The sequence below is a fragment of the Microtus ochrogaster genome, chromosome 10 (assembly GCF_000317375.1).
Source record: "Microtus ochrogaster isolate Prairie Vole_2 chromosome 10, MicOch1.0, whole genome shotgun sequence".
In the NCBI taxonomy this organism is placed as follows: Eukaryota; Metazoa; Chordata; class Mammalia; order Rodentia; family Cricetidae; genus Microtus; species Microtus ochrogaster.
In genome coordinates, this window is record NC_022016.1 from 55,474,073 (window position 1) to 55,489,916 (window position 15,844).

General features: G+C 48.1%; 2 protein-coding genes across 9 annotated transcripts in view; one reads left to right on the top strand and one right to left on the bottom strand.

Annotated features, from left to right (window-relative positions):
- Positions 1–3,142, top strand: part of S100pbp (S100P binding protein) — a 37,389-nt gene extending 34,247 nt beyond the window's left edge. For all 8 annotated transcript variants that reach the window (XM_013348277.2, XM_013348279.2, XM_026782237.1 and 5 more), the window contains one exon: positions 1,575–3,142. In XM_013348277.2, the coding sequence (XP_013203731.1) occupies positions 1,575–1,716 (142 nt within the window). In that variant the 3' untranslated portion in view covers positions 1,717–3,142. The remainder of the gene's footprint in view (positions 1–1,574) is intronic.
- Positions 3,143–6,577: 3,435 nt separating this feature from the next.
- Positions 6,578–15,838, bottom strand: Fndc5 (fibronectin type III domain containing 5). Its single transcript, XM_005353204.2, has 6 exons — positions 15,747–15,838; positions 14,156–14,271; positions 13,206–13,404; positions 12,810–12,899; positions 10,536–10,669; positions 6,578–10,208 (listed from the first exon to the last, which is right to left on the bottom strand). The coding sequence occupies exons 1-6, from the start codon at positions 15,832–15,834 to the stop codon at positions 10,203–10,205; spliced, it is 633 nt and encodes a 210-aa protein (XP_005353261.1). The 5' UTR covers positions 15,835–15,838; the 3' UTR covers positions 6,578–10,202.
- Positions 15,839–15,844: the final 6 nt, after the last annotated feature.

A 15,844-nucleotide genomic window follows, 5' to 3' on the forward strand; every position in this document is an offset into this window, starting at 1 on the left:
ATATATGATAAATAAATAGATCTTAAAAAAAAAGGGGGGGTCAAATACTGCTAAAATTATTTTGACCTTTGGCTGATTCTCACAACCAGCTGTGTGATGTCCCGGCCTTAACTCCAGGGGACAAAGGGTCTAAGAATCCTTTTTTGAGTCGGTATTATTGTAAAGTCTGGCTGGATACTTGTACCACAGCAACCCTCTTCCCTCATGTCAATCCTGGGGGTTGAGTTCAGCTTTGTTAGGTTTACTTACAGGTACTTTTAGCCATGGGGCTGTCTTGTTGAACGCCTCTGCCTTGCCTCCCCAATACTGGGATTCCATGTGTGATCCCACCACGCCTGGCTAGAATCAGTATCTTTGGCAAGCTTCCTACGTGGTTCTTTGGCAGCATTTTTGGAATTAAGATTGGGTCACATTCTTAAGGGTCTTTCTCAGAACCCACACCCAGAACAGGTGACCCTCAAATCTTACTATAGGTCTATGTTGTTAGTTATTCTGTCTCTAAACTTAGCCTATGACACTCACATGATGACCTACCTTCTCTGGGACTCTCTTTTTATCTGATTTTAACCAATGCGGCCTAAGCACCCTTGATCTATGTACAGTGCAGTCCTGTTGGAGGTCTAGGTCTGGTGAATCAATGAGATACACGTCCTGCTCTGAACACTGCTAGGGGGAGAAAAAACAATTCTACTTTATTCTTGGCTTTTTGAGACAGAGCCTTACTTAAAGCTCACACTGGCCTCTGTGTAGCTGAGGATGCCTTTACCTCACAGTGCTGGGGATTACAGGGATATGCTACCATTCCTGGCTCTTAAACATTGCACATTGGTTTTCCTTAGAACAATACCTCTAGGAATGAGGTGACTTTGAGAGTTGGAAAGAAATAGCATTTATGAGATGGCTTTCATATAATTAAAATAGTATAAATTTCTAAAATTGTAACATCAAAATATAATATTAGTCCTGCATGGTGGCAAATACTCTCAATACTCAGGAGTCAAAATCAGGTAGATCATTGTGAATTTGAGGCTAGCCTGGTCTACATTGGTGAGTTCCAGGAAAGCTAAGGCTATGTAGAGAGGTCCTGTCTCAAGTAAACAAAAAGCAACATATAAACTGATTTCTAGGAATAAAAATATCTTTAAAAATGGTTATGATAGCAGCCAGGCATGGTAGTGCAGGCCTTTAGTCCCAGCACTTGGGAGGCAGAGGATCTCTGTGGGTTATTTTAAGGCTAGCCTGGTCTACAATGCGAGTTCCAGGACAGCCAGGACTATTACACAGAGAAGCCCTGTCTTGAAAAACAAGATCAAACAAACAGACAAAAAGATTAGTTATAGCCGGGCGGTGGTGGCGCACGCCTTTAATCCCAGCACTTGGGAGGCAGAGGCAGGCGGATCTCTGTGAGTTCGAGACCAGCCTGGTCTACAGAGCTAGTTCCAGGACAGGCTCCAAAACCACAGAGAAACCCTGTCTCAAAAAAAAAAAAAAAAAGATTAGTTATAGTAGCTGTTTTGTATACAAATGATCATTCCAACTGAAAATCCTTCCTGTTTTTATTCTCTTCTCAATAGAAATTACGCCCGGTTCCGACAGAAACCTCTACAAAGATACAGCCTGAGTCAGTGGGTTGACAGAAACAAGCGGAGCCACCACCGTTTCCAGCGTCTCCCTGACTTCTCATACAGTCCATATGTTTCATCCCATCAACAGTGACAGTCCTTACCCAGGGTCCAGTCCAGAGTAGCATCTTATTTTCCTCTGCTGTTTTTGTTTGTATATTTTGAGTTTTATTTTTCACAAGATTTCTATTTAAAGAATTTGTCACCTTTTGGAGATGTTTGAAAATGCCTGTTACTATTTTTTTTTTTTTTTAATAAGAATCCTCCTGATTTGTGTCTGTCTATACATGTTTCAACTTCAGCAATGTAGTTTTTTGGGTTTCTTTTTTCTTCTTTTTTTTTTTTTTGAATTTAAGATGAAGGTAGCTCCCTTTTGAAGGCCTGTATTAAGTCAGAACATTCAGTCTTAAGTAAAATACCAGCTCTAAGCACAGTCTACTTGTACTATCCCAAGGAAATCATCTTCCAGTCTGCTGTAAGGAGGGATTGTTCTGCAGGCTACAAGCCAGTGTTACTGTTGATGACTCGTGAATGGGGAGAGAGCACTTTTAACAACTCCTCTTTTTAAATTTGTCTCTTGAGTACTTGTCAGTATTTTAAGGTTGGTAATTCAGGACATTTAAAATAAGATGGAGCAGGAGAAAAGTCCTGTTGAAAGGATAGATTAAAATGTCAATCCTCTCCTTTCTGTACCTGTTAGCTGCCTTTATGGTTTTGAATTATTGGCTTTTTTCATTCTCTATTAACTATATCTTCCTCACAGTGTTTGTCAACCTTACACATTTTAACTGACAAAAGACAGCTGACTGACCCTTGTTGAATACTCCATAGTCCTGAGACTAGTTGGTTTCTCTGTTCCTTCAGGGATTTTTTTTTTTCTCTCACTCCCAGTGACCACTCTGCTCCTGGGTTTTTACAGAGGTGTTGTTGTGTCCTGTTAGATATAGACACACCTTTCAGATACCCTCTGTTTACTGAAGAGCTTTTACCAGAATCTAGATGTCTGGGAATCTTCAGTTTCATGAGCAGAACCCCAAGTTTATGTGTTGATGTTATTCAGGGGCCTCCTTCCTGGGAAGCCTTTGGAGAGGCCCTCTTTCCCTCTCTAGCTTTACACTCTGGATGTTAGGATTTGGTCCGACTCTTACCATTTCACATCAGTACTCAAGAACATCTAGGGAAGTTAGGATTGAGCCCATGCATCACAGTGTTGCCTGATATTCTAACCAAAGCTGAAGGCTTTGTGTGTCTGTATTAGTGGATGTCTTACAGGCAGCTCCAGACATCATTTTGGGAAGTTTTACAGTATGGCGTCATGCTGCTATCATTCCCTTTGTGAAGGTTACTCAGAGTTCTGCAGCTGCTCTCTGGGTTTCTTTCGTCAGTCTCATTTTTTTTTTTTTTTTTTGTGGATAACCCATCCTAAATATTCTACTCCACTTTAGAAAAGTGATTTGGGGAAGGAAGTTTGAGACAGGGTTTCTCTGTGCAGTCCTGGCTGACCTAGAACTCGCTCTATAGACCAGGTTGACCTCACTCAGAGAGATCCGCCTGCCTCTGCCTCCCGAGTTCTGGGATTAAAAACGTGTGCCACCACCATTTGGCTAGAAAAGTAACTTTGATTTAGGAAGATCTTGATTTTTTTCTCCCCAAGTCTTCAGTGGGTTTGGATAAATGTTCCCAAGTGTTTGTTGGTTTTATCCAGTCAAGGATTTTCTTTCTTACTAATTCTTTTTATATGTGTTGGTCGGGGCGGGGGGGGGTTGTTTTATTTTTGAGACTGGGTCTCTTATATAGCCTAGATTGGCCTTCAGTGCACTATTTAGCCCAAGATGGTCTTAAACTTCCAATCTTCCTGCCCCACCTCTCAAATACTGGGATTACAGGTGTGTATCACTATGTCCAGCAAGAATTTTCTTTTTTTTTTTTTAAACCCCAAGGCAGAGTTTCTCTGTGGAGTCCTGGCTGTCCTGGAATTCACTCTGTAGACCAGGCTGACCTCAAACTCAGAGATCTGTCTGCCTCTGCCTCAAGTACTGGGACTAAAGATGTGGGCTACCATGCCCAGCTTTTGACTTTTTTTTCCCCAGCAAGGATTTTCTATTTGTTGGTTTAGATCCTGTGACTAGCCCTTCAAAGGCAGTAGTCTAATCTCCTCTCAGTTGGCATAATTATTGTTTACTTGGCCAAGATGCTGTAAATTAGCCTGATAGGATGAGATATGCCAAATAGTAGTCCACCTTTGGGACCAAAACAAAGTTAAAATTTAATCTAGCTGAAGTAGTAGCCCCCACAGATAGCCCAGGGAGTGAAATACAGCATTTGCTTAGGAGAAATCTGAGATGCTCTTCTTCTCCTGGGACTGTGGGGTTAAAGACTGAATGTATAATGGGAACATTGCCTTTGCCAAATCAGATGAGTGACAGGTTAACTAGAAAAATGTGACAATCACATTTCCTCTAGCTCAGATAATTCTGTTTTTCCACAGTGTTAGCAGCCTAATTGAATCTGTTGGACTGGGGGAGGAGAGCTGTTCTCTGCTGGTTAACATGGTATTCTTTAAGGCAAAAAACAAAGCCAAAGAAAACTTGTTATCTGGCATGTTGGCCTTAAAGATGGTAATGGGCAGAGTCCAGACTTTAATCTCTGCATATCTCTTACATTAGATTTGGTATTGGCCTTTAAGTTTTGTATTACAGATTAAATTCATGCTGTATTTTTAAATTTGAGTAAGGGTTATGTGCATTTAACTCTACCTAGCTTTTATCATCCATGATGACATTCCTATCACAGGGGTCTTGACAAAGCAAAGTAAAAATTTGCTATTTAGATAGTTCACTTGTAAGTAAGGAGCCTGAGTAGCCAGTATTTTGGCATCTGATATGGCCTCTGTACTTGTCTTGTTGTTGGGATCAGTTATGAAACTGAAGTTTGGTGCCTCATTTTTTTTTATCATGTTTTTCCCCTTGTAGCAGTTGTGTTTAATGTCATTAAAAAGAAATAAAAGTTCTTGTCAGTGGCATATGTACTGTGGCCGTCTGTTTTGAGCTTTGGAGGAGGGTTCTGTGCCTTCCTCTGCGTAGGTCGTTCAGTAGGATATGGGAGGGTGGCAGTACTTAGTAGAAGAACATGGTTCTGAGGAGGTGCTTGCTCCCTGCTCTTTTGAGGGTAAATTACAGTGTTGAGGAAGGCATTCCGGCAGCTGAGAAATGTTGAGATTGATTGGGATTTGCAGCTACATATCGTGCATGTCAGGAGCCTGACATTGTCAGAGCCTGAAATACCACTGTGCTGCTGTTTTTGCAGGGGGAGAAGACCACGCAGCACCATTGGGCATGCAGTTCCTTGCATTCCTTCCCATGGCTCCCTGGTTGGCCACTGTGTCTGCTTAGCGCTGACTGAGGAGGAAGCCATGCTATTCCAGGGCATTCTCCCTCTGAAGATAGGAGAAACCAGACTCAGCCATTTGAAATTGGTGGTTGTTCTTAGCCCAACTTCTCCAGAAATTGTTGCTCAAGAATCTAGCATGAAGATTGGACAGATGGGTAGATAATGGAGAAACAGCATTCTTTAGATTCCGTTTATGAACATGGGCTTCCTACACCTACTACACCCCTAGAAGCAAGGACACAAGAGCAACAGTGATAGATTGTCACCTACATTAGCTAGTGCTCTGCTTCTTTTAGTAAAGGAGAAACATACTTGGACAGGCTCCTTAACCTGCTGTTCTTTACATTTTGGGTTTTTTTTTTTAACATTTTTTAAGGATTTATTTTTATTTATGTGAATTGGTGTTTTGTCTGCATGTCTGTCTGTCTGTGTGAGGGTGTTAGATCCTTGGACAGACAGTTGTGAGCTGCTATGTGAGTACTGGGAATTGAACACAGGTCCTCTGGAAGAACAGCCAGTGCTCTTTACCACTCTGCCATCTCTCCCAACCCATTGGGGGTATTTTGGAGACAGAATCTCACTAGGAAACCACACTGGCCTCATCTCCTGAAAAGAAGGAGATTACAGGCAAGTGCCGCTGTGCCAAGTTCTATCTAAAATTTGTCTGTGTGTGTATTCTAGACAAAACCAGTCTTACACAAGGCAAAAGACTGCACAGAAATGTGATAAGCATTTAGCTATTTGTACCCTTATCTCAGTGTGTATTATTCTTGACTTGTGTATATGCATTATTCCTGTCAAGTGTAGAGCGCTTTCTGGTAATTATTTCCTGTTCATCTGTGTATCAGTTTCTATCCTAGGCACTGAAAGTTTCAGAATTTTCTGAAATGATGGTGTCTCAAACCTTCCATTCATCTTGTTACAGAGAAGTGGGTAGAAAGGAAGAAAACGAGCCTTCTCTATGGGGAGCGAGCTCATGCTCTAAGAAGGCCATCTTGCGCTTGTATAGGATGAGAAACCAAGGTCCTGTTTTCTAGGAGAAAACGGTTATTCCCCAAACAATCACAGGGCTTGGGGTGCGTGTGTGTATGTATGCTGGGGCAGGGTTTGGGTGTGTGTGTGTGTGTGTGTGTGTGTGTGTGTGTGTGTGTGTATGCTGGGCACCTGTCGAGTAAATGCGTCCATTTGTCAGAGTCAGCTGGTCAGTGTTGGAATTCCTTAATGAACAAGCACCTGCCTTGTCATTCCAATCTAATTCCCCTGTAACAGCCGGAATGTGTAGATGGAAAATCTGGCCTTGCCCAGCACCCAGTCAGAAACAGGAGGAATGTGATCTTTAGGGAACCTTTAAAGGTAACCTAAGTGACAATCCTGACGTGTCACCAGGCTATCTGGACACAGATCTCTTTTTTTTTAAATATTTATTTATTATATATACAACATTCCTTCCATGTATGTTTACATGCCAGAAGAGGGCACCAGATCTCATTACAGATGGTTGTGAGCCACCATGTGGTTGCTGGGAATTGAACTCAGGACCTCTGGAAGAGCAGTCAGTGCTCTTAACCTTTGAGCCACCTCTCCAGCCCCACAGAGATCTCTTTAACTTAGCTTCAGGCTGTATTTTGAGATTTGATATTTTTTTCATCTGTGGACTGGTCCGGGGCAGCCAGAGTGCCCTGTTTATAGAAGCAGTTTGCTCCTGGAGGCTTTTTTTTTTTTAACTTTATTTTATGTGCATTGGGTGAACTCGAGTTACAGTTGTAAGTTGCCATGTGGGTGCTAGGAATTGAACCCAGATCCTCAGAAGAGGAGCTAGTGTTCTTAACACGCTGAGCCATCTCTCCAGCCCCCTGGAGGTTACCTCTTTTTTTTGTTTGTTTGTTTGTTAGTTTTTTGGAGACTACAATTCAGTAAGTAGAAATAAAGTCTGACAGCCTGTCACAGACGGCTTGGTGAAATGTTGTGTATGCCTGTGAAGGGCGGGGCTAGACTTCAGAGGACAGAAGAAAGGCCCCTGCTCCAAAGACCCACAGCCTAGCCTTCTCCCCTAGCCTCTTGGCCTCACTGTGTTTCTAGGACAGCCTTTAGTCATTATCCTGGGTGGGCGGGCTCTGGAAGCTCTCCACCCTCAGAGAAGTGACTGCCCAGGGTCAGGGTCTCCTGCTGCTGTGGTCCTGGTCTCAGAGCTTTCCTGAATTGCAAGGAATCTTTGGAGTCACCTGAGAGGAAGGGAGGAAGTGCTTCTCGAATAATAGCTGTGGCGTTTACTGCAAATAGCAATTGATTCCAGAAGAGAGCCATCCTCATTTCAGGAGGAAGAGGACAGGCCTTTAAGCTAAAGGAGCACTTTACTCTATTTCCTATGGTGTACCCACAAGCACGGATGAACAGGAAACCTCCCCCCCCTCAACAGGGCTTTCCAAACCCTGCTAACTCCCTGTACCTATGCTTCTCAGTTGGAAGAATGTGAGCAGAGAGCCTAGGCGGTTCCTCTCTGAGGTCTGGCTTAGAGCTCTGTCTCTTCAAAGGCTCCTGAGACCTTCCTCTCCCCCCGCTCTTGGGACCTGAGCAGCCTGCTCTAAGCACTGCATATCTGACGTTCTCTCCCCTGGCTCTGGACAGGAATGTTCGAGGTGTCCCATTTCCTAGTTCACTCATTGGCTAATGGCATTGTTCCTCTGCCTGCCTTTCAGCCTGCCGTTGGGATCTTAATGATGTTCCTTTAACAGCCCAGAAGAGCACAGAGTGAGCACTGAATGATTTCTGCAGAGAGCAGTCTTTGCAATTCTCTCCTTCCTTACCCACCCCAGCTAAGAGCCACACACAGTCCTCTGGCAGGAATAAGCACACAGCGCTCTCGGGAGAGGAAAACCCTTTGTTTGAAGAAATCGAGCAGGCGCCTGCATACCTATGTGGCAAGGCAGCCCAAGCCGAGCTTAGAGAGGAGCCTCAGAAAGAGGATGGTGGAGCATCTATTTTCTTCTCCTGCACGTGCACCCCCATCTGTTCGAGAATTCCCTTCCAGCTCCAGCTTGGCTGGCAGGCATGTCCCTAAGAAGCTGCAGGCCAAAATGGAAGAGAACTGACTCCCTCCTCCACACACCCTGACTTACTGCCAATTGTCAGAAAAAGAGGGCAACGTTTGGGCATTTACCAGAGGACAAGGGTGTGCCTTTTCATTTGTCTTTATTTTACATTTAAAAAGTGGTTATTGCTCTAACTGGATCGAGGTAAGGACCGTTCTTAAGGAGCCTTGGCCTTGCAGCCCCATTCAGCAGGGATGGAAGTCACAAGACAATGAGTGGACCCTCATGCCCTCCCAGGAGGAAGCCCTTTGTTTGCTGACATCCGCCCGTATCTGTCTCCTGTGCTGCCACACTTGGAGCAAGCAGAGTGGTGGCTGACCCAGGCCCGAGAGCTGTTATAGACCCGAATGAAGGGGCAGTCACTGGGTGATGGCTTAGCTCTCTGACTTGGGCACCAGTGTGCATCATTCAGTACAACAAATAATGACCAAGCACCTGCTCTGTGCTGGGAACAGCCTCTTACACGACCTTAGCCACCAGTGGAAGCTGGAGAGTCCACTTTTCCCAGGCAGGCATTTGGCAGCCATGGTGCGTATCCCAGAGAAGTCCGCTTGCCTCATCAAGCACCTTTTTTTTAAAAAAGAAAGAAAGAAAGAAAGAAAGAAAGAAAGAAAGAAAAGAAAGGGGCAGAGGAGAGGAAAAAGAAATAGAGAAGAGGGAGAACTAGCTGTCTCTTTACACTTCAAGCTCTAGGGAAGGACATGGGAACCCTGGATAACTTTCAGAGGACCCTGAATGAGATGGCAAGATCCAAAGACCCAGAGGCCAGTCGTGACAGCAAAGCTGCTCTTTGTCTGGTGAACCGCTTTCCAGCAGGTTGCTCAGCAGCCCCAGGGTGTCGGCCATAGGTGTGCCCTTTCCGGTTATCCCAGCTGACACCGCTGCAGTGCGGAGACACTACCTTCCAGGTCTTCTCAGAATCCATCCTGATCTCACTGCAAAGACTGAAGACACCAGCAATCAGCCCCAGCCTCTGCAGAAGCCTCTGCCCTCTGGAGTGCAGCCCTCTGATTGTTTTCCAAGCCGCAAAACAGTAACATCATACGCATTGCAAAGGTGTGCCTCACGCCACAGATGTCCTTTCTGACTGGGCTAGAAAGGGCCTGATGGAGTCAGGACCCTGAGAAGCAGGCAGCTGCACAGCTTCCCTGGTGCACTTGCTTGCTCTCTCCCAGAGCTTTGCACATATCTCAAAGAGGAAGCCAGTCCAGAAGAAGTGGGAGGTGGGAAGCTGGGTCTCATGCAGCATGGTCTTGTCTTCTTCAGAGTGCAGGCCAGGCCTTCTAGCTTTGTGGCTTTTTCTTTGTTGTTGTTTTTTTTTGGCTTTTTTTTTTTTTTTTTTGCTTTTGCAAAATTTGGGTTTATAGTTCAGCCTCCATCATCAGACTAAGATGAGGAAAAGGAACTGTGGCTAGCTGTGCCCCCACCGCTTTAGTCAACATTCACCCTGTGCCCAGGAAGGATGCAGGGACCAGCAGAGAATGAAAGCCTTTCTCTGCAGACAGGGCCAGCCACACTTTGAGGATGTTCACTGGGGGCTTGTCTGGAAACTGGGAAGGGAACAAACAAGAGAAGTGGCCAGAGCTGGTTGAATAGACTTCTTGCAAGATGGGAAACTGGGCAGAGGAGAGAAGGGCCAGCAGGGCTGTAGCCCGAGCGCCAGACTCTTGTCCCCACGGGAAGAAAAGAATAGCCTGCCTGCCTGGAAGTCGTCTCTGCCTTTCACACACAGCCTTTGGTCAAGCTGAGTGGCCAAGACATGAGTCCCGGGCTGAGAACCCTGGCACCCAGTCCGCCCACAGCAAAGACCTCCCTTGGGCTGGCTTTCTCGCATTCCACAGTTCTGTCTCTGGGTGCAGCCTCGGCCACTGGCGTTGTTGAGGTGCTCCTGGAGTTAAGGGTTAATGAGAGGCTTCAGGACAAGACATCAGAAAGATAGAAGCCAAGAGAGAAGATAGTAAAGCCCAATGATAGGAGAAGATGGAGGAAAGGAGACGCAGAGAGGGCCAGATGTTTGTTGGACAGTCATCGTCAGAACAGCGAGGTCCTCTCCAATTCTCTACTGTCTCCTGAGCTGCTCAGAGCGCACACTTAAAAGGCTTCATATCTGTTTTCACACAAGAAGAAATGAAGGGACAGACATAAAACACCACCCCAGACACATCACCCCTACACTTGCTGTCCCTCCCACATCAACCAGGAACTCTGCCGTTCCCGTTGGCTATTTTATAAAAAAAAAACAAAACAAAGCACCGCTGGCCCTTGGCACCCTGCAAAAGGCGAGGATCCAAAATCAATTTGCAGTGTCCCCGTGTCACACAGGCGGCAGCCAAGCTTGGCTTTGCCCAGCTGCTGCCATGCCAGGCCCTGAGCTGACCCCTTCTGCAGTCCAGGGACTACAGATGTTTAAGGCAAGCCCAGATGTTACCCTAACCTTGCTGCGGAGGAGACCCCCGCCCTGGTGCTCTGGTGTGCTGGTTTCTGATGCACTCTTGGTTTTCTCCTTGTTGTTATTGGGCTCGTTGTCCTTGATGATGTCATACTGGCGGCAGAAGAGGGCTATAACACCTAGGAAGACAAGCAGGAGCAGTCAGAGGCCCGGCACTGATTTCTTACCTTGCCTGCCTTTTCCCCTCTAGGGCTTGCTGCCATCTCCAGATGGCCTCTGCGCTGCCGCAGCCTCCCTCCAGCCTCTGGCACCTTTCCCCATCTACCCAGGCATGAGCCATCCCTTTCTCTGCTGCCGGGCTGGCCCTCCCAGAGCATAGATCTGATCATATGTCTCCCCGTTACCCTTTCTTTAAGCCTCTGCCAGCCACCGCAGGAACGCTAACAGCATTTGCTAAGCCTATTCCAGGCCCTGTGCTGTGAACTGACGTATTCAATCTCACTTGATCCTTACAACTCCAGCCTATTATTATTAGTCCCAGGGCACAAGGGAGCACACTGGTGAGAGGGTGTTAGTAACTCTCAAGGTCACCGTGGGGCGGCAGGGAGGGGATGCACAGAGTTGTTCACTGGCTAGTAACCTAGTAACACGAATAGTACTCACACTGCTAACTCCGGTTCGAGAAATGTTCCCCATTCTGCCTCTATCGTGTTCCTGGTCCATCTGAGATCGCTCTCAACTTCCCATCATAGTAGATGAAGCCCAACAACTTCCCTCTCCAACATCCTAATAGACTTCCACCACAAGTTTGGGTTAATTTTCTGTTTATAGTGTTGTGATTATGTAAACACTGTCTGTGCCAAGCCTAATAATGTACCATAATCAAACCTCCTCTTTTGTCTGGCCCTCATCTTCCTGCCTTTTCTCGAGTACCTGCTTTTTTGTGGGAGTAAGAAACATTTTCCCCCCAAATGCTTCTTCAACAGTCTGCCCTCAGCCACCATGATAATCAGGCTTGAGTGTGGTGTTCAAATCTCTCAAAAGACTCTACCCTTTGTTCCCGACACTCCACACCCTGTCACAGCCACAGCTACCCTCAGTCAGTCTGTGGGCTTAATTTGATGTTTCTCGAAGCTCATATCGCGAACAACCTTCCTCTGTTGGCTGCCTGGTTAGCTTCTGTTTAGCCTTCACAGCTCGGTTCCCATGTTGCCTCTGCTCTTGGTCTTTTGTCCTGTCTTCAGTGTTGGAGACTGAATCTTAGACCTCAGGGATGATGGGCAAGCACTCTACCACTGAGCCACACCTCCAGCCCCTATGGTTTTTGTTTTATTTTAACTTAAATTTTTAAAAATTTTCTACTTCTAGCTCCAGAATTGACCTCATCTCCTTTTCTCATATTAGTGCTATTTTTAAGTTTATTGTTTTTTTTATTATTTTTAATTTTGTGTGTGTGCATGTGGGTACAGGTGCCCACAGAGGCAGAATTGTTGGATCCCCTGGGACTGGAGTTTCTGGTGGTTGTGAGTCACCTGATATGGATACTGGGTACTAACCTGGGGTCCTCTGGAAGATCAGTATCAAGTGCTCTTAACCTTTGAGCCATCTCTCCAGCCCTTCTCCACACTAGAACAACTATAGCACTCATTGTATTCAATTATAGTTAAGCCCAATCTTGTCGCAGCCCAAGTTCCTGGCAAGCACAGGGCTCCTCTAGAGTGGAGTGGAGTCTAGAATGGAGCGGTTGGTTGAATATAAGGGTGAATGATGTGGACCTTATCCTCAGGGAGCTCAGAGACTAGAAAGAAAAGAGAGTTGCCCACCCAAAATTACACAAAGACTAAAGAGGGGCAACGTGCTGTGGGCCCACAAAGGCTGGGAGGCCATTCCTATGGGCAGATGGGGGATCGTGTGGTTGCTGCGCAGCCGCATCTAGAATAGGGAGGTGAAGAGAGTGCTCCACATCTGAGGTCAGGCAGTGCCTTCCTCGCTGAGCTTCTCAAGCTTGATGCCCAGCATCCCAGAAGAGGAGGAAGCTGGGACCATGGTACACTGACTGTGCCAGCCTAGGAGGCCGGACCACTTCTGCGGGGAAGAAGGCAGGCGTGTCCACAGCATACAAGACAGTAATACCGGGCTGTGTTTTGGGTGGAGGGGACTAGAGAAAGAGTCAGATTTAGCTCTCAGAGCCGCCACAGGCAGGACTTAGCAATTTCACCCCCTCCTAGACATCTGCAAGCCCCCTACCCTTGGTGATGGTGGGTTGGGGCCCTCAGTTCCTCAGGGGTCAGTGAAGAAGGACCTGGACGCCTGACTCACCCGCCCACATGAAGAGGACCACAACGATGATCAGCACCTCGCCTGTTCGCAGCTGCTGGTTCCTCCCCATCTCCTTCATGGTCACCTCATCTGTGGGGAAAGATTAGCTAGTCCTGGGCTCCTTTCTTCCCCAGCCATTCCTCCGGGGCCAAGCCCACAAGAAGTGCCTCTATCGATGCCGAGACACCCAACATGAAGAGTTCGAGGAACATCGTGAAGGCTGCTTGGGGTGGCAGCGTTTGGACTCAACCCAAAGGAGGATGTTTACACACCAGTCTCCTCCTGGGGGACCAAAGCAAACCTCCATCTTTTGAGGTGTTTTGCTTCCTCCCTGCTCTGCCCAACCGCCCTCGCCTAACTGCCCCCACCCTGGAACTCTAGCATGCCCAGGCTTGCCTTTATTCTTAGACGCCATCTTCTCGGCCTCACGTGGGGTCTTGAAGAGCAGAGGCTCACTAGCTGGGCTCTGGCCCTGGATGGAGATTGCCTGCACGTGCACGATGTATTCTGTGTCCTCCTCCAGATCCCAGAGAGCACACGATCGGGTGGTGGTGTTCACCTCCTGGATGAAGCGGAGCATCCGCACATCTTTCTTCTGAAAGGGGGAGGGCTTGGTATGTCAGTGTGCTGGCACCTACCCTACACTGCCCACTTCCGCAGTGACAAGTCCTTTTCATTTACATCACCATCAACCGGTCCTCGGGTGCCATTATCTCCACGGTACAGCTAAGAAGACGGGCTCAGAGAGGTCAGGATGTTGCCCAAGGCCACACAACCACTGCGAATGCCAGTGTGTGTCTGAGGTCAGACCCATGCTCTGAACTTCCATTCCCAAACCTTCTCCACTGACGATGGACCTTCTGTGGCCACGATTCTAAGCTAAATGTACAACTTGTCACTCACATCTCTTGTCCTGTGTTTCTTTTCCTTTTCTGTTTCTCTGCCACCACCCTACATCCCAGACAGACAGACAGTATCCTCTCTTTTTCTCTTCAGTTTTGTTTTGGTTTGGTTTGGTTTGGTTTTTCGAGACAGGGTTTCTCTGTGGTTTTGGAGCCTGTCCTGGAACTAGCTCTTGTAGACCAGGCTGGCCTCGAACTCACAGAGATCCGCTGCCTCTGCCTCCCGAGTGCTGGGATTACAGGCGTGTGCCACCACCGCCTGGCTAGTTTTGTTTTGTTTTAAGACAGGGTCTTGTTGTATTGCCTGGCTGGCTTTGAACTTGCAGTCCTTCTGCTGTGCCTCCTGAGTTCTGGGATTATAGGCATGCAACACTGTTTGCTTCCAGTTTCTGTCACCTCACCGTCTTGCTATGCCCTCTCCTCCCAAGCACCCTCAAGAGTTACCTGCTGAGAGATGGCAAACCCGATGACAACCTCATCCTCCAGGACATCCCAGCTGACCACTGCGGAGTTGGCCTTGAGGTGCCTGACGGTGACGTTCACTGGGGCCGAGGGGCTGTCTGTAGGGCAGGGAGGCACCTGAGCCTGAGCATGCCCGGCTCTGAGGTTTAGTGTCTCCAGAAATGAGAAAGGGGAAAGCTGGGGGAGGCTACGTGGAGAGGGAGAAGAGAATCCAAGGCTTCAGCTGGGCCCTGGATGGTTGAGAGGCCCAGGGTCCTCGTGACGCTTGCTACAGACTGGCCAGACCAAGGGTCCTTAGGTAAAACTGATGAGCCTTGGCCTCAGTCAGGGTGAGGTCTAGTGGCTGGGTGGTTAGGTATGGAGGTGGGGGATAGCTGAGCTGAGTTGTAGAAGCTGATTAATCAGACGGAAGCAGTCACAAGAACTCCTAGTTCATGGCCCTTTCTATAGCCCCATGCGGTCAACTAAGTGACCTTGAGGAAAGGAGACAGACCCCGAGATGAAGAGCCCGGAAGGGCTGAGCCCTGGCATGGGAGTGAGGGGCAACCCAGAATTGTGCTGAGCTGGGCAGAGCACTCATAAGGGAAAGGGTCCGTGTGAACCTCTCCATATTCCGTGGGGCCTCAAGTGGCAGGAATGGGGGAAGTTAGAGAAAGGCATTCAGAACAGGGCCCCTTGGTGGAGAGACACCAAGATAGGGCAAAGCCTTCTGGGTGAAGGAAGAAGAATAATGGGGGCAATTTCAGAGAGTAAGTGGGAAAGCAATGGGGGTGCAGGACAGCAAGGACCTTCCGGGAGAGGAGAGTCACACGGGCTGTGTCTCTCAAGAGCGCAGGTGTTGTGATTAGAAGCCCTGGGCCTGAACAGTAACCCCATATCCCTCAGATGAGTGGACTCAAGGCCCAGGGATTATGCCAGACATGCAGATGGAAAGGGACAGAAGGACACAGACAGGTGGCTGCGGTCACAGATCTAGAGAGCCGACAAGTGGAGCATTAGAGACACACGGACACAGAAGCAGGGCAAGGAAAGAGATTGGGGGGGGGGACAGCAGCAGCAGCCAGGAGGGACAGATCGGAGTGATCTGGGGAGGCAGCCCCTGGGGTGGGCCAGACACTGACTGTAGCAGGCTTAGGCCCCCACACACACCCTGCAACCTCAGGTTCCAGTTCTTGTCTTCATGGTCTCTCCTGCACAGAGAGGTGCATCTGTGCAGATCTGCCTGTGGGTCTCTGAGAAAGGTCTTTAGGGATACAGAGGGAGGCCCAAGGTGGGGCACTGGTGTCCTCGGCTGCTCCCAGGGCCAGAAAAGGTGACTGAGGCAAAGACCCAGGGTTAGGGAATGGCCTGAAGGGATCAAGATCCTAAAATCCCAGGGAAGAGGTTAAGCGGCTGAAGGACGGGTCTAGGGGTCAAGAAGGTACGGAGGCGCTGAGGTCGGGCTAGGAGAGTAGGGAGTAGGTGACACAGGAGGACCTCAGGGAGCGGAAAGGGAACAGAGAACTCCCCGGTGGCAGCGTAGGAGGGGGAGGCTGCACCCCCTCCGCCCGTCCTCCGCCCCGGGCCCCCTTACCCGCCTGCACCAGCGCGAAGCAGACGCAGCCCAGCCACAGGCGGAGCGCGGCGCGGGGCGGCCAGGCGCACGGTGGCCCGAGGGGCATGGCGACTCCT

What these genes read in the sequence shown, in the direction of transcription:
- Fndc5 (XM_005353204.2), bottom strand. Translation starts at nt 15,834, where the DNA reads ATGCCCCTCGGGCCACCGTGCGCCTGGCCGCCCCGCGCCGCGCTCCGC. An exon ending in GATGGCGTCTAAGAATAAAG is followed by an intron (nt 12,900 to 13,205) that starts GCAAGCCTGGGC and finishes CTTTCCCCACAG; the next exon opens with ATGAGGTGACCATGAAGGAG. An exon ending in GGTCCTCTTCATGTGGGCGG is followed by an intron (nt 10,670 to 12,809) that starts GTGAGTCAGGCG and finishes TTGTCTTCCTAG; the next exon opens with GTGTTATAGCCCTCTTCTGC.